This window comes from Myotis myotis, unplaced genomic scaffold, assembly GCF_014108235.1.
Source record: "Myotis myotis isolate mMyoMyo1 unplaced genomic scaffold, mMyoMyo1.p scaffold_m19_p_1, whole genome shotgun sequence".
Taxonomy (NCBI): domain Eukaryota; kingdom Metazoa; phylum Chordata; class Mammalia; order Chiroptera; family Vespertilionidae; genus Myotis; species Myotis myotis.
In genome coordinates this window covers 162286537-162304942 of record NW_023416313.1, presented here as the reverse complement: position 1 = coordinate 162304942, position 18406 = coordinate 162286537, and the positions used below count along the sequence as shown (strand labels likewise).

The window sequence follows — 18406 nt, the reverse complement described above, 5'->3', positions numbered from 1 at the left end:
GAGCCCCTCGTTTGGGACGCTAGAAGGCTGGTCCGGCTCGGCTCTTTCCGACTGTTTTCCCGTGATTGCTTCCCTAACTTGTCCATCATTCCAGCCTACGATTTCAATTGGTTGTGCCACCTGCCACTCGGTTCCGCCGCGCTGACCCCCATTGGGCCCCCGCCGGATGAGGCCCCGCCCCACGAGCTGGGCACCAACACTAGGGCGCCGAGGAGTGCGAGCACGGTGCTTGCTCTGGGCTGGGGGAGGCGGTGGCGGACCGGGAGGAGAAGGAAGAGGAGCGGGGCCAGCAGGAGGCAGCGGCGGCGACCGGGCTGGGGTGATGGTGCAGGTGCCCGGGTTCGGCGCGGAGCTGCCCCGCTGAGGGGCGCCTAGTCCGGGGTCCGCAGCGCCGCGGCGTCTCTCCCGGGGGCTGCGGGCGGGCGGGAAGATGCTGAGCAGGTTGATGAGCGGCAGCAGCAGGAGCCTGGAGCGCGAGTACAGCTGCACCGTGCGGCTGCTGGACGACAGCGAGTACACCTGCACCATCCAGGTCAGTGCCGCGCCGCCCCGCCCGCGGGACCCCTTCGTCTCCCGAGTCTGGCCAACTTGGCCCTTTCCTTTGGCCGCTGCCCGGAGTCGCCCCAGACCCCAGCGCTTTGTCCGCCCCTGGCTACGGAGGACGGCCCCGTTGCAGGGCGCCTCCTCCCGAGCCCCTGTCCGTGGCCAGGCACTGGGCGTTTTTGCGCCGCTGCGGGGCGAGTCGCCGCGTTCCGGATCCCCAACTCGTTCCCTGCTCTTCCCCGGGGTAAGGGCGCTTCGTCCTGGCTTCTGGAGCTAGCCCGGGTAGGGGGCATCGTACGCGGGCGTCCGAAGGGAGGCGGGCAGGGCTGGAGGCTCCTTCCCCGGCCGCCCCGTCGGGGGGCGCAGGCTTTGGCTCTCCGGCCCAGCAAGGACGGCTGGCTGGCTTTTCTTATCTCTCCTTGGTTGGAAGGATAATGGTATATGTCATAATCCCCCCCCCCCCCCCCCCCAGCATTTGTGAGTCAGAGCTCTCTGAAGGTAGAACTGAACGCGCAGCCCATGCATAGTGGCCTATTGAAGGCAACCCAGCCAGCCCTCTGGATGTTAAAGATCTAGGCCCCCCCCACCTTCCGCCGTTCGCTCCCCAAATCTTATTCTGTTGGGCAGTTCCGGGGGGGGGGGGGGAGAGGGGCGTGAGGTGAACATTTAGCAACAAGTCCCGCGATTTGAGGGTTGACAGTGGCGAGAAAGAATCGGTGACTTACAAAAAAAACGCCAACAATAAGATAATGCTGCCCAGCATTTCCCCAGAACCTGGTGTTTTTGAGGGGCTTTTTACATACAACCTCTGGCTTATGTTCCTTCACTGCTGCTGTGTGGCACGTCATGAGGAGTAGTCTTCCCCAGGAACGCAGTCACAGCCCTCTCTCCTCCCCTGTAAAGTCAGAGGTAGAAAACACTGACAATGCTCCGGTGTTCAGTTCAGCAGCCGGGTGGGTCCTGCGCTCGCCGCCGGAAAACTGCTCTTTCTGGAGAAGCCAATTGAGTTGAACCCGCAGGGGTCTCACCTGATCCCTATTTCAGCAAGAAATCAGAGGGCTGCTCGCCTCCGATGTGGCAGACAAAAACTGTCGGCCCTGGGTCCTGCCCTCTTTGTCTCCCTGCCTACCCCCCTTCCCCATTTATTTATTTATTTTTTTGCTGACGGTGCTCAATAGCGGAAAATAGCGGCGTGTGAGAAAGGCGCTGGGTAGTGTAGGAGAGCAGCTGCCTCTGCTGACTCCGTGCTCAGTTCTGCCTTCTCTCCACTCCACTCCCCCCGCCTCCCAAACCAGCCCTGGGCATAAGTGATGACTGCTGCCAAAGATCCGTGAGGGCAGAGAAAAAGAACAAAACCTCTTTTTAAGGTCACTTAAAGACAGATTAGGCAATCATAAAGATGCTAGCCATCAAGTGAAAGGATTATTGTAGTTGAATATGATAGAGATGTTATGTGTTATTTCCTTACTGAATAAGTGGCATGCCACTTTTGTTTCTATTGTATCTTTATGTCATGGACAGTTTTGTGTGTGTGTGTGTGTGTGTGTTTTAAGTGGGGGAGGAGAAAACATTGAGTTGACATTTTCACCATTTGAATACATTGTCTAGAGCTTTTAAAGTATTTATCCTTTTGTTTTAAAATTTAAGGCTTTGCACAAGAGCATATATTAAGGGCAGTGCAAGATTTAGACTTCATGACTCCTAAAAAGACTTTTGGGGTATACACATGGTGAAATAAAATTTCCAGGACAGGTCATTAACTTTTGCCAAGGTGTGTAGAGTAAAAATGGAACACAATTCATGCCTCCACTCCAATAGTGATAATCTTGTGGTTTTAAGGTATCACAATAAGGCAATTGGTTATTTTTCCCAGTTAGTAGAACCTTTAAAGTTGTGGGTAGTTTTCATTACTATTGAAAAAATACTATTTTTAAGTTAAGCAGAACTTTCTGGATTTATGCTTACTATGTGATTGTGTTTATTATAATTTAATGTTATAAAAATTTAGGAAAATTAAAAATACAATTTTAAAAATTAAGCTTGGTATAAAGTGACCATACTGTACTGTGCCCACTGTCTAGACATGTTAATGACTGTGCATGGTGATTCTTGCATAAAATCTAAAAGACACAGGAATTCTAAAGTATATGTAATCTGGTTATTTTGGGGCACCACTATTGTGAATTGCTTTTGCTTTTTTCTGTGAGGAAATGTAAGAAAAGACAGTATTTTATGTGAAATTAATTTTGTTTATATAGCTTGTCTGAGCATTCAGAGACTAAGCTTTTCTTAGCAACTTTTCCCCTGGTGCATTTCTGCGTGTGTGTTTGTGTGCTTGTTTGTAAAATACTGGGTCCAGGGGTTTTAAAATCAGAATTGAAAGAAACTGTGAGCTACTTATGAGGTTAAAGCAATATTCCCAACGTTTTAGTAATTGCAGTACCGTATATTTTTTAAAAATGTGGTGACAATTTGAACTTCTTTTCCTTATAGTATTGTATGCCATATTTTTATTTAAATAAGGTATCTATTTCAGAAAGATTTCAGTGCTTCTTGAGATAATTAGAGACCACTTAGGCAAAGCAGAGTTGCAATAGCCACATCTGATAAATTTCAGTTGTAGGAAATTCTGTCAAAAGTATTGGTCTAGCGGCTAGACTCCAGCCTTTAATATTGCAGCAGTTATACTGATCTGGCATTTAGGATGTGATTATTAAGGTAGTGAAAATGCCTTATGTCCTCTCAATGAAGGTTGCCTCAGTTATCAAACTATTCTTTTTATTCTTTCTGATATGCAAATGTATTTGTAGACCCTGAGAAATGAAAGTACACATACATAGTAAGGTTGTAGTGTAATTGCTCCCCTGTTGAAGAACATTGTTAACAGCTCCCTGCCAGTTTTGAAGGTCATTGTCTCATAAATGCAGATCTGGTCCATATTTTTTACACATCTCTTTTATTTTATTCATATCTATATTTATTTACCACATTTACTGCCTTACTTTATTATTTTACTTGGTAGAAAAATATGAAAAGTAAAAAAGCTACCTAATATCTTTGAATGCAGTATACCAAATGGAGTCATTTTAAAGCTTAGGCATATGATGTCCTAAGGAATAAACTTTTAACTATCTTTCAGGTTATAATAGTTTATAAAATATTAAGAATATTTGTTGCATAAATGCCAGTAAGAAATATGTATTGGAAAATACATATTTTCAAGTCAGAAATATTAATCCCTTTTGTGATTATTGAAAAGTAGAGCTACCCTAGAAATGAATTTGATTTTACTGGAACCTATTAAAATAACTACTGATTAAATAGCTAGGTTAAATTGGTTTTTGCAGTTAATGAGGTACTACCATTAATAAAAATGTGTGTGTGCAGAGACAGTTTTATAATGAAATTAAGGTTTGGGTTTGATGTGGCTCAGCCACTTAGTAACTGTACCCTTACCCGTGTAAGGGTAAAGAAGGCAATGTTAGGGGAGAGAACAGATGTACTGAGCCCTGTAGTTGGCAGGCATTCTACCTGTGTTACAGTATCTCATGTACCTCACAACATTATACCCATTGTACCAGCTGAAGAAAATGGGATTGTGGATTTGTGGGAGAGCCGATGTTTGTTGAATGGCTAACTCTGTACAAGGCTCTCTGCTATATGCTTCACTCATTTGAGAGGTAGGTAGTATTATCCTCATTTTATAATTGAAAGACAGGTCCAGGTGAAGGGACTTGCTCAAAGCTAGCAGGTGGCCGATTCTTTTGTCTCTAAATCCCATCTTTCCCCCTTTATCCATTCTCCCTAAGTCATTTCACCTGTTTGTACCTTAATTTCCTCATCTATAAAATGGGAATATTAATACAGTGGGGCCTTGACTTATGAGTGTCCCAACTAACGAGTTTTTTGAGATACCAGCTGTCTCGGACAATTTTTTGCATTGAGTTGATAGAGTAATTTGAGTTAACGAGCTCCTTCATGAGCTTGGTCTCGGAACGAATTAAACTCGTAAGTCAAGGCCCCACTGTACTTATTTCACAGTAAAGAGAAAATTAGTTAGAAATATTACAAATAATAGGGAAAATTGAAACAGAGTCATATACTATACTTACATTGGGCCTTATTCTGTGCAAATAAAAAATAGAATTGAGAAATGTTTTATTTAAGCTGTAAGTTCCCTTAAAAGGACTTCTGATAAATCTCAATGAAATTGTAAAATCCAAAGCTGGGATGATTGGAATCTTGATTAGAACTATTCTTTCAATTTTAAGAGTTCTGGTTTGCTTTACTTCTATCCTACCCAGTCTTTGGCTTTAGAGGGGCACTTATTGCCTGGACCGAGATTTGTTTTTTCTAAGAACTTCAGCTTCATATTTGGTAAGCGGCATCCTTGGTTTCATCGTATTTTCATGAATTTTAAAAAATATTTTAAAAGTTATTACGCTGTCTCAGGATCTCTGTTACAATAATAAGCAAAACTAATTCTTAAGACGAAGATAGTTCCAAAATTAGACCTCTAGAATCCTAACATCCCTTGTATTCTGTTTCTTAATTTGTGTATTTAAACATTCATTATAGAAAATGCAAATCATCCTTTTTCATACAGAAGGTAAATTCTGGATGTGTATTTTTGCTCTGATTCTTTTTGTGTTTGAAAAAGTACTGTTTAAGGAAGCATCAGTGGCATCCAAGAGAAACCTAGAAGCATTCACCACAGCAGATTTCACTCAATGGTATTTGTATTAATTTGCATTCTGTTAAAAGCTTGGAATGAATATGCTAGATGAGGCTATTGAACATAGTGTAAAATAGAAGAGCATGTGGTTTTTGAGTCTTCTGTTTGCTACATTGTCCAGAGATTCTTTACCATGTCTGTGCTATCATTAATATGACACACACAGAAATGTTTGCCAAAATGAAATCAAACAACCTAAAGACAAAAAGTAGTCATTTTTATTATTCATTTGGTTTATGTATAGGTATTAAAATGTATAACTCACAATAAGAAGAAGCAAGGCATTAGTTTTAGAAGGGGTTTGCCAGTGATGTAACAATTACTATATTAAAATATTTTGAATTACTTTTAGAACTTTATTTTCAGATAGACTGTACTTTAAAACATATAAAGAAGAGAGTCAAGAGAAAACTGTAAATCTTAAGCCCTAAGAATTATAGTACCTAGTTCATTGCTTTACATGGTTATAGTTCAATAAATATTTGTTTTGATTTGTTTGTGCTGGTACATGATTGCTGTGTTAGCTTCAACACTAAAATTTCTTATGCCTGAAAACAATAAACACTTTCTAACAACTGCACAACCCCTTTTATAGTTTCAACTCATCCATTTCTAAACCTTTCTGCAACTCCTCTCCCTGGTGAGAGGTACAGTATGTAAATATGGTATTTTATGGAGCCTTTGAGGTCTCTGATAACTTTCTGCAATTATCTTTTGTTGAATAAGTGGAGCTCCAGTCTAAAGCTTTTATGATTTTTAAGTTTATCTCTTAGGATTTCAAGCTTTTCAGGTCCCGCCTCTCGATCTTTGCAGGTTTAGACGGCTTAGGTCAAATGAACACTCTAGTGCAGCGCTTCAAGGAGCATTAGGTCTGGCAGAATTAAAATACTGAGTATAGGGATTACCCCAGTCACAGAACCCTCCTTTACTCCTTTCCCCTAAGTCGTTATCACGTTAAATGACCTCCTCACAGCCTCATTTTCTAACATTTTGCCCCAACAGGAAGTGAACCACGCTTCCCAACCTGTTTCTAATTATGTCTATTTTAAGCTGACTTCATTTTCTCTCTGACAGTCTCATCTGTAACATTCCGTCTGACTCTGCAGACCCTGTTTCGTGGAGCAGCCTCTTGGAGGTCACTCTTCTTCAGCTGTGCCTCGCCAGAGCTTGTCCAACAGATGTGAATACCGTATAATGGAGGATGGGCAACAGCCCCACAGCTTCTGTATCTCACTACATGGTGCTTAGGGAGGAGGGTGCTGTTCTCCGAGAGGCCAGGTGGCAGTTCTTGCCCCTCTGTCTCTGCCTTTTAACCATCGGGGCTCAGGCCAACCACCTTAATGGTTTTCTCTTGCAGCTGAGAAATATGAAGAGTACTAAAGCGTGGGATGGGTTAAAGCAGTAGCTTCTCAAAGTGTGGTTTGTGGAGGATCAGCATCAGTTTCACCTGGGTATTCGTTAGAAATGCAAAACACCTGGTCATGTCCTTCGTAGCTGGGTCTTCCATTCCTTTAAGTTGGCAATACAACTTTTTGAACGTCTACAGACATTTTAATATAGGTAGAGCCACAGCTAGACTAGGGAGACAGATTCTGTGGGAGGCCAGCTTCTAGATTTCAATTGTGGACCTCTTGCCTCCCAAGGCCACCCTGTGATCCTCATTATTGTTGGCAACATTTTGAAACGATAGGGCCCTTGCATTGGTCTTTCACCGATTGTAATTGCTACTCTATTTCTAAGAATGGTGTTTTACCTTTGTGGTCTTTCCAACCTAATTGTGTAACATCTTGGATATGGAAGGCAGGAACTTGTAAAGCAGCGGTTCTCAACCTGTGGGTCGCGACCCCGTTGGCGGTCGAACGACCCTTTCACAGGGGTCGCCTAAGACCATCCTGCATATCAAATATTTACAGTACGATTCATAACAGTAGCAACATTACAGTTATGAAGTAGCAATGACAATAATTTTATGGTTGGGTCACAACATGAGGAACTGTATTTAAAGGGCCAGAAGGTTGAGAACCACTGTTGTAAAGACTCTTAGGTTCCAATTCTCCAGGCTTTTGCTTGCTAACGTCAAACTAGACACAACTTGTGTGAAATAAGTCCTCTAAGGAGATCCTTCCGTGCCATGCTCATACAGGCAAAATAATTAGGCCACATGCTTGGCAACTACTGAGTTTGTGTACAATAGCTCCATTCACTTGTCTAGAGAAAACACCCCTTTGACGGTGATTATAGCTTTTATTCCCCCTCCTCTACTTCTGACTCCCTGCATAACCATGACCTCATCTGCTGGTCCATATTTAGAAACACTCTAGACCACTCCAGAAATGCTTTAGGGTTCATTCCTGTATATTAAGGATTGTTTCAAAGCCTCAGACAATTACTGCTTACCAAGGGAAACCATTCAAGATCAGGACCAAACCTCGCTATTTATGTCTTATTAGAGCCATCTTACTGTGTCACAACTCGGGGGCGCTTTTCCTTTTGTAGAGATTGTGAACCTTGTTAAAAGCAAGAGGAATAGAGTAAGACATGGGTTAAAGCAGTGGCTTCTCAAAGTATGGCTGGTGGACGATCAGCATCAGTTTCACCTGGGTACTTATTAAATGCAAATTCTTGGCCCTACTGCAGACCTAATAAATCAGAAACTTGGGGGGTAGAGCTCGGCAATCTGTTTTATGGTAGCAAGTCTCTCAGGTGAGTCTTATGTTTGCTGAGGTTTGAGAATCACTACTAATGGCTTATACAGAGATTTAGTAGACAAAGTTGATGAGTCTTGTTGATTGACTGAATATAAAAGATGAAGGAGAAGGAGAAGCCAAGAGTCAATCTCACATTTTTTAACTTTTTCTTTTCTTCGCAATGGCCTTAACGGGTCCTCTACCTTTGTAAGGTAAAAGTTAGGTTATTTTGCAGATATGCATAACTATCTTACAGTGGGCAGGTCTCTAAACATTCTACAGTGGGTCATAATTCCAATTGGGTGCCCTTATTCTTGTGTTCCAGGACCTAAAAATAATTTGATTATTTTATATTTGTATATTGATTTTCAAGAAAATCTTGACAAATTAAAGCACGGAGGGATTAGGAAGGAATAAAGGTGCCTAAGGGCTGAGGGACTGCAAACATGTAAATAGCAAACTGTGAAACATCCTGGAATTCAGGCTGTGACAAGGTGATAGGCTGTGGCAGTGCAAATGTCGGGGACTCAAAATTAGCAGATATTTCTCAAAGGAGTTGAGATTTGAACTAGGTCATGAAAGAGTTCCAAAGCAGAAAACCGGCTGGGGTGGGGGGGGGTGGGGGTGGGGAGAGAGTAAAGGGTATTCCAGGCTGACAAAATAGCAGGCTCCTTCTAGGTAGAGAAGCTAAAACTGTAAAGCCAAATATGCTTACTAGTAGTCTTTACTGTGTTTATCTGACTTACTCTGGTACAGTTGAGGCAAACAACAGAAATCTACTTGCCTAGGAAAAATTACTGTCAGCAAATTTCAGTCATTCTTGATGTGTTCAGAGGAGTCGATCTAAACTAAAAATAAACGCGTAAAGCTGACGTTGGGTTAAATCTAATTCCAAAACTATAACACAAATTAAGATTCTTCGCACAGCAATGACACCATTTAAAGAAAAGGTAGATTCAGATATCAGTCTTAATTCTGTGGCTGCAGCAACTACATGTGAATTTTATTCCCAGGAGACCTCATCCCTGGCATCAGTTTACTTATCTGACCAAAAATGAGGGTATCAAATCCCAACGTTTAACTGATGTTTGAAAATCCATTAACTGATACATTGCCACCTAAATTGTTCATTAACAGTTAGGAACTGTGACCCATGGATCCCTAAAAGGCATACTTAGCATTTCCGTTCCCAGACCTAAGTGGCCACCAAGAATAGCTTTGCTAGAAGACGAAGGAGTGCAGCGTTAGATTCCCCAGTGAGCCCAGGCTTGCCAGCTTCAAAGTTCCCAGCCCTACATAGGGTGCACTTTTAGCCCTCAAAACAATGCCAGGCTAGAGCTTTGGGAATGGGAGCCTCTAAGAAAGCACTATTTGGCATTTGGGCAATCAGTGTTCGGCAGAATGCCAATGCTAATAGGTTATTTTGCTCTGGAAAAGGAAAAAAAGAAGGGATAGTCTAAAGACTGATGAATAGGGGAATGACTGACAATACGGGCACTCCACTTTGTTGGAGAGATTAAGGAGGCTTGCTGTGAAATGGTATTATGAGAGCCAGATAAATTAGCAAAGGCCCACAGGCCCAAGACCTAAAAGAAATAGTGGTACATCAAAACAGCATGCCCCAGGGCACACTCACATGTCTGGCCACTTTCATTGAACTTGTAGTAGGAAGTAGCCAATCATTGTGAACCTTCACAGTCTGGTATTCCATCCAGGCATCCATAGACAGGCACATTATCCTTTGCCTCCAGGCAGGTGCAGAGCCTCTTTCTCTATAGCTTGATTTAACTCAAGGGCCTGGACCCCAGCCTTATTTTGAGGACACCTGAGCAGAAGAGTTGGCTTTAGGAGTCCCAAAGGAGTCCAGAAGCTCTAGGCAGGATGTGTCAGTAAGAATCTGCTTGGCATGAGTCAAGCAGATAAGAACATTGATCACAACACAAGGAAGCAGAATTAATCACGTCCCCTAAGGCTCTCAAGTACTAGTACTTCTAGGGGTAATTTAGGCTGGAGAAGGCATCTAGCCTACCCTCTTTGCAGATTTCCCCTTTAGAAAAACCCAAAAGATTCCCACCCCGAGTTATTATGGAATTGGAGGTTTGTGGATCAGAAGGACTGTATGGACTGGCAATGATGCCTAGGATGTTATGAGGCATATTGAGCCTGCAGTTTCACAGTACACACTCATCTGTACAACAGAATATCTCATCAGCTCATTAGGAGCCCACTCAGAAGAAATTTGGCTGTTGAAAGATAAAAGTCTGATCAAAACATAAGGTAGTTCCAGCACTACAATGCAACTTCTTCAATCTATGCCAAGCTTTAGATTTCAGTGCATGTGAAATAGGATTTTTTTTTTTTTTTAAAAAAATGGAATGGAAGTTTGCTTGGTATAGTTGCAGGATATACTGAACCAACTATTACAGTGTCAGATTTCATAAGCAGCATAGCTTATATGAAAAAATCAACACTTTCTTTGCTTATTTTCAAATATACTTTGGGTAATTTAATAAGCATGTTTTAAATGAATAGCCACAGCACAGTTGGAGGGGCTTGGTGGTTGAGAGTTGACTTATGAACTATGCGGTCACAGTTAGATTCCCGGTCAGGGCACATGCGTGGGTTGCAGGCTGGATCCTCAGTGTGAGGCATGCAGGAGGCAGCCAATTAATGATTCTCTCTCATCATTGATATTTTTATGTCTCCCTCTCTGAAATAAATAAAAATATATTAAAAAGAAAAGAAAAGAAAGTGACAGAAGTGGATAAACTTTACTTCCCAGATTCCACAATTCTATTTCCTACCGTCTTTTCTGACACAATAGCTCTTCTGTTTATCTTTTATTATCTCCTTTGTTTTATGCTAACTTACACTTTGGGCCACTCATTTAATACAGTCTTTTATCACAATTTCTGATTGCCATTACTACTAAACTATACCTTTGCTCATTGCCAAATTCTTTGTGTGGTGGTCACACCTTTTATGATGATAGTGGTGGCAGAAGGTGTTTAAAAGTATTCAGCCATAAAACATATATAAATATACATTAAAACAATGTGATACACGTCCTTTACTTTTAACACAAGTGTTTGTATTTTAATTAATTGGAGCTTAAGATAATACAAATATCTAAATAAATTGACATCTTGGGGCTGGACTGAGATGAATTTTCAGTATGTTCGGAATTTTCTGTTAACTTTTTTGCAATTCTTTCATAATGATGAATTAACCCAGTGAGGCTCTATGTCTATGTGACTTCAGGTGTGACACTTAGGGATTGAGTGGACATGGTGACTGCTCATGGCCAGGAAAGTCTTTACTCCAAGCAGCTGAAATTGGTGAAATTTGAGGGAGATTGAAATAATTGACTGAGGGGAGACACTACAGATCAAAATCAGAGAAATAGTCCGGATGGAGCAAGATGAGCCTTAAGCAGAAATACCTGGTTGGGTCTGGAGGGAGAATCTGGATGGGGGATAATGAAAGGATATTGGAGATTTTTCTGTTGTTGCAGCTGTGTGTGATAGAGGGTTAAGGGTTTAAAGCAGTGGTTCTCAACCTTCCTAATGCTGCGACCCTTTAATACAGTTCCTCATGTTGTGGTGACCCCCAACCATAAAATTATTTTCGTTGCTACTGCATAACTGTAATTTTGCTACTGTTATGAATCGTAATGTAAATATCTGAAATGCAGGATGTATTTTCATTGTTACAAATTGAACCTAATTAAAGCATAGTGATCACAAAAACAATATGTAATTATATATATGTTTTCCGATGGTCTTAGGCGACCCCTGTGAAAGGGTCGTTCGACCCCTAAAGGGGTCGCGACCCACAGGTTGAGAACTGCTGGTTTAAAGTATCTCTCTGGACTTGCCCCCCAATGTGGGAGTGATACTTAGAATATTCAACTGTCAATGAGTCACCGTGAATACCTCACTCACCAAGACTGCTGGAGTGCACTGGAGCTGGGTCTGGGGCCCTCTGCTGGGTCCGACATGATTGAGCGCTGAATCATGGAGGTTGAGGGTGGTTCCAGGGAAGAGAGGAGGAGCCGCCAGGGCAGTGGCTATTTGCCCACTGGTAGAGAAATATTTCAGTATTTTAATGACCAGCAGGATTTTATTGGAGCATGACAAAGCTGAGTCCACTCCTCACTCCGACAGGCTTCTTCTGTTAGGTAGGATGAAATGGGAACTTGCAAGAAGTTACAAGTGCTCAGGTGTTTTGAGGCATGATAGAGATCACAATGAATTCAGTCTTCCTCTTCCTACTGTAGCCTCAGTGGTGGCAGGCATCCTGCATTGCCTCCCCTGGCTCTCATTTATGCTAGCCAGATATGGGGTTCAAATGGTCTACGTTTTACCCTCCTGTGGAGCAGGGGGCCCATTCCTACCTTTCACATGCTTCCAAAATGCAACTCTGAGCATTTCTTTTCAAAATCCTTCAAGCTTTCCCCATTGCCTACTGAATAATAGTCTTTTAGCTTTGTTTCCTATTGTCCTGCATATGCATTTTCTCTTGCTGCAGGAATCACCAGTCTCTCATCAAATCACTCCTTATTCCAGGGTGGACTCCCTCCCCAGTGTTGCCGGGCAGTGCCTTGGGGGATCTTATTATAACACTTTCCACACTAAAATGTAAATATTTAAGTACACGTCTACCTGTCTTTAGACCAGCAGTTCTCAACCTATGGGTTGCGACCCCTTTGGGGGTCGAGCGACCCTTTCTCAGGGGTTGCCTAAGACCATTGGAAAACACATATACAGTGGGGCCTTGATTTACGAATTTAATTCGTTCCGTGACGGAGCTCGTAACTCAAATGACTCGTATGTCAAATCTTAAAGTGAACGAGTGAGACACGTGATGCTGGGCTGATGTTGTGGCTTTCACTGTGACGTTTGCTGCGCCAACTAGCGGTGGGGTATCTGAAGCTGGCTCGTAACCCGAATTTTAGCTCACAACTCAAAGCAAAAAATCGGCGGAGAGATGGCTCGTATCTCGAAAAACTCGTTAGTCGGGACACTCGTAAGTCAAGGCCCCACTGTATAATTACATATTGTTTTTGTGCTTAATCACTATGCTTTAATTATGTTCAATTTGTAACAATGAAATTGGGGGTCACCACAACATGAGGAACTGTATTAAAGGGTTGCGGCATTAGGAAGGTTGAGAACCACTGCTTTAGACAATGAACTGTTTGAAAGGCAAAGATGAAATCTTTGTACCATTAGTAGCTAAGGTCTTACCTGGGGCTTAATAAAGGTTGATTGTCGATGTGCATGAATGAAAGTATTACCTCTGATAAAGAGGATTATTAATAATGCAAATGTAAAGTTACCTCTGATTTGAGCTAAACAGATTTTTAAAGATGAACACATCAGTCCTGGCCTGTGTTTCTCAGTGGTTAGAGCATCCCCCTCACCCACCAAAGGGTCTCATTTCTATTCCCAGTCAAGGGCATGTACCTGGGTTGTGGATTTAATCCTATTTGCTTGTGTGGGTGGCAACCGATTGATGTTTCTCTCTTTCTCTTTCTCTTGTGTGCGCACTGCCCCTTCCCCCCATTCCCTTCCACTCTCTCTAAAAATCAGTTGAAAAAAATATGCTTGGGTCAGGATTAACACAACAAAACAAAAAAACCCCCCAAACAAATAAACAAAATGAATACATCAGATTTTCTGGTCTTTAGAATTATGTTATAGTGACTTTCAAAGGTGGTTAGTTAGTGGTGATGGTTGTGCAACTCTAGGAATATATTAAAAACCACTGACTTGCCCACATTAAAGTGGTAATTTTATGATGTGAATTATATTTTAATTTACACATCAGTTTCTTGGTTTTGATAATGTACTATAGTTATATAAGATGTTACCATCAGGGGAAACTGGGAAGGATATATGAGACATCTTTATGCTATTTTTACAATTTCTTGTGAGTCTTTAATTATAATAAACAGTTTTTATTTATTATTTTTTGATAATAAAACAATCATGAATTTATCTGTACTTATCAGCACAGTTTCAAAATATATAAAACATTAACTGACAAAATTATAGGGAGAAAAATGACAAGTCCATTACTACAGTGAGAGATACTATCAGAAGCTGAGGAATCAGGCAGAATATTTGAGTAATAAATTAATAATCTTGATCTGCCATTTAAATAGAATCCTGCATTTAATAAATGCAGAATGCTGATTATTTTCAATTATACATGGAACATTTACAAAAACTGACCAACTGCCAGGTCGGAAAGGAAGTCTCAACTAATTTCCAACAATTGCTAACATTCAGACCTCATCCTCTAACCATAATGTAGGCAGTTAAGTTAGAAAATAATAAAAGAAAATGTTCTTAAAATGTACTTCTTTGAGAAACTTAAGATGCAATCCTATGTGAATCAGGAATTAAAAAGGAAATAACCATAAAAATCAAAAAAATTAACAATGATGAAAGTACTACATATGAAAATGTGTAGCATACATTTAAAGTGATACTTATATGTAATTTATTTTTTAAAAAATAATAAACAGTTTTTAAAAGGTGATTAGTTTTCCTGAGCAAATATGTTTATTATTTTTATTTAGGATTTATGGTTCAGAATGACTATACAAAGTTTTCTCACTTGATTAGGATCCATTTACTTTCAATATTATGTAGGATTATTTATAAGTAGATCAGTTTTTAAAAAAATATATTTTATTGATTTTTTACAGAGAGGAAGGGAGAGGGATAGAGAGTTAGAAACACTGATGAGAAAGAAACATCGATCAGCTGCCTCCTACACACCTCCTACTGGGGATGTGCCCGCAACCAAGGTACATGCCCTTGACCGGAACCGAACCTGGGACCTTTCAGTCCGCAGGCCGGCGCTCTATCCACTGAGCCAAACCAGTTAGGGCAGTAGATCAGTTTTGATATATGATGCTTGAAAATAGTCAGTTATAGACTAATAAAAAGATAAGTTAAGGGTTTGGAAATGATATTTCAGTAGTCTGTTTTTGCCTACTTATTCTTTGTTCCTCTCCTTAATGTTTCTCTGACATAATTACAATGAAAATGAATGTACGGCTACATAACATGGTGCTATTATTGTGTTTTAGGGTTATTTGATATAATGTAAATATTATATATTTTAATTGTAATATGTGTTAATTGATCCATTAAAATTTTGAGTGCTTAATGTGTTTTGGGCCCTGTGATAAACACTTTGTATGCACTCTTTTATTTAATCCTACCCATTTGATAGAAAATATTATCATCCCTCATTACAGATGAGTACAATGAGGCTTAGAGATGTTAAATAACTTGCCGAATATCTCACAGCTAGCCAGTGGGAGAGCTGGGTTTCTGTATGCCCTTTCTTACTGCTCTGTGATGCAGCAGGCAGTGTAGTGCAATGGGAAAAACCACTGATTTGTGGGAGTTGGGAGACCTGTATGAAAAGCCCGCCTCTCTGACTAAAGCCTTGAGCAGGTAACAGCTTCTCAGATGCAATGTAACCTCTCATCTGTAAAATGAGACTCAAATAGGAGACCCCCTCCACTCTCTTTTAGCACAAACGGTCTATAGTTCACAAGAAATTTGTCCACAGCACAATGGTGTTTGTCTTGGTGTTCCCACTGTAAAGAATATTCTTTAAACATGCAAATATTCCTTTTAAAGATAGGATGTTAATGGAAGAGCTTGGTGACTGTTTCAGTCTATGATCTGGTCCTTAACTTTGCAGAACACAAAATATAGTTTTATCTGCTCATTCAACACAGATCAGATGCTAGAGGATTGAGTCATGCTAATCAAAATCATAGATTTTTTTTTTTTTTGTAATACAGAATCTCAGTTTATTATATTGGGGTAGTAAATACTAGTTTCTGTCATTGTAGGCACTTCTTTTAGGATCAGAGACTTTGGAAAACCAAATTAGAAAGTTGTTTTGGGAGGCAAGGGGAATCAAATGGTATTGAGGGATATTCTCTGTCATGTAAAAGCCTATAAGCTGTCTCTGTCCAATAGCAGAGTTCTATTCATTATGTATCTACCAGAATCCGTTTTTCCTCTCTCCCTGAATAGTAATTACTAAATGCTGATAAAGTCTTCTCTTTAGCTCTTCCGCTACTTCATGCAAATTATTGTATATATGTTAATAATACAGCTTTACTTTTTCTTTTTTAAAGGTATATCACAGTCTAGAGCAGCGGTTCTCAACCTGTGGGTCGCGACCCCTTTGGAGGTCGAACGACCCTTTCACAGGGGTCGCCTAAGACCATCGGAAAACACATATATAATTACATATTGTTTTTGTGATTAATCACTATGCTTTATGTTCAATTTGTAACAATGAAAACACATTACGATTCATAACAGTAGCAAAATTACAGTTATGAAGTAGCAACGAAAATAATTTTATGGTTGGGGGTCACCACAACATGAGGAACTGTATTAAAGGGTCGCGGCATTAGGAAGGTTGAGAACCACTGGATACTCTCCTCTGATTAGATTTGGGTGTTTCAATAACAACAAAATATTCAAGACCCTATTTTAAATGCCATTTTCTCCTCTAAGTTAGTTAACTTGGTCAGATAGCATTTTAAAATTTTATGTTGACTTTCACTAATTTGTCTTTTTTGAGGGGGGCCTTTTAAAAAAAACTTTGATCTCAGAATATAAGGGGGGGGGTTCTGCCATGGTCCTCATGTATATGACTATGTTTTCACTCTGTCATAGTCAATATTGATATCCACAGGAGGCATATTATACATATGTTATGGATTGTAAGAGTTAATTCTGATGTATTTTAAAAGTTTCCACTATTCTTTCGCTCTTGTTTTCTGCTTCTCCCATAATGTAAACTTAACTTTTTCAAAAGTCAGATTTATCAGGGAACAATTTACATAGCATAAAATTGACTCCTTTATAGGTATATAGTTCTTTGAATTGTGACAAATGTGTACAACTTGTCTACCATCTATAGACTATTTTCACCACCGCATGAAGTGGTGAAAATATTGTGCTCCTTTATGGCTAGTCTCCTCCCCTTTCTGGCAGCCTCTAATCTGATTTTGGTCCTTATAGTTTTGCCTTTTCTTCAGTGTCATAAAATAGAATCATACAGTATGTAATTTTTAAAGTCTGGCTTCCTTAGCATAATGCTTTTTTGAGTTACAAATTACATATTAAAAAGTTCATCCATTTAAGGTGTATAATTCAACCGTTTTTAGTATATTTACAGTTGTGCATCATCAACATAATCTAATTAAAAAACATATCACCCCTGAAAGAAAGCTTTTACCCATGAACAGTCACTCCCATTTTCTGTCTCTCTCCCCCAAATTCTCTGCCCAGGCAAGCACTAAGCTACTTTTTGTTTCTATAGATTTACTTTTTCTGGACATTTCACATAAATAGAATCAGACACTATATGGTCTTTTGTAACTGACTTCCTTCACTTAGTATAATGATATTGAGGCTGATCCAAGTAGTAACTTGTATTAGTACTTCATTCTTTGTTACTGTTAAATAATTTCCCATTGTATGGATGTATCCCATTTTGTTTAACTATCAGTTGATGGACATTTGCATTGTTCCACTTTTGAGCTATTATAGCTATGCTATAATCATTTATGTACAAGTTTTTGTGTAGATGTATGTTTTAATTTTTCTTGGATAGATACCTAGGAGTGGAATGCTGGATCATATGGTAACTTGATGTTGAGCATTTGAGGAATTGCCAAACATTCTCCCAAAGTAGCTGCATGAGGGCTACAATTTCTGCATAGTCTTACCAATCCTAACTATCATTTGTCTTTTTGATAGCCATTCTATGGGTGGGAAGTAGTATCTTATTGTGGTTTTGATTTGCATTTCCCTAATGACTGAAGATGTTCTTTTCATGTGTGCTATGGCCAAAGGTGATCCTGAGGAGGTGGGGGTGGTGGTGGTGGTGAAAGGATTGAGAAAAGACAGACAAGAAAATGAAAGCTGAGTCTCGGTGGGACGCTGCTCCCTGATGAGGAGACAGCGCCAGCGCCCACAAGCCGTGTCTTTATTTTATAGCAGATGCCACGAGGCAAAGCAGGGCCGTGATCACGTTGTTTACAGCATTCTCATGAGTTCCAGCCTCACTCAGTTACATGCACCTGAACTCTACCACACAGGCACGTGGGCTTCGTGTTCGGACCATAGGTTCAAGCTTACAACCACAGCCGTTGGCTATGATTGTGCTGGGAGGGCCCTGCCCTCCAGCTGGGACTTGCACGTGGCCATGAGAGGACCCTGTCCTTTCATTAGTCCGAGGCTTGAACCTGGCCAAAACACTGCAACCACGCCCCACACATGTGCTTATTAATCATTTGTATATAATTTTTTTGAGAAATGTCTATTCAAATCTTTTGTCCATTTTTAAAATGGAATTTGTCTTTTATTGTGTTGTAAGCATTCAT

General features: G+C 40.5%; 1 protein-coding gene across 2 annotated transcripts in view; it reads left to right on the top strand.

Moving 5' to 3' along the window:
• The first annotated feature begins 223 nt into the window (after positions 1–223).
• FRMD5 (FERM domain containing 5) overlaps positions 224–18406 on the top strand; it is a 284018-nt gene continuing 265835 nt past the window's right edge. For both annotated transcript variants that reach the window (XM_036299751.1, XM_036299743.1), the window contains exon 1: positions 224–532. In XM_036299751.1, coding sequence (XP_036155644.1) covers positions 431–532 — 102 coding nt within the window. In that variant the 5' untranslated portion in view covers positions 224–430. The remainder of the gene's footprint in view (positions 533–18406) is intronic.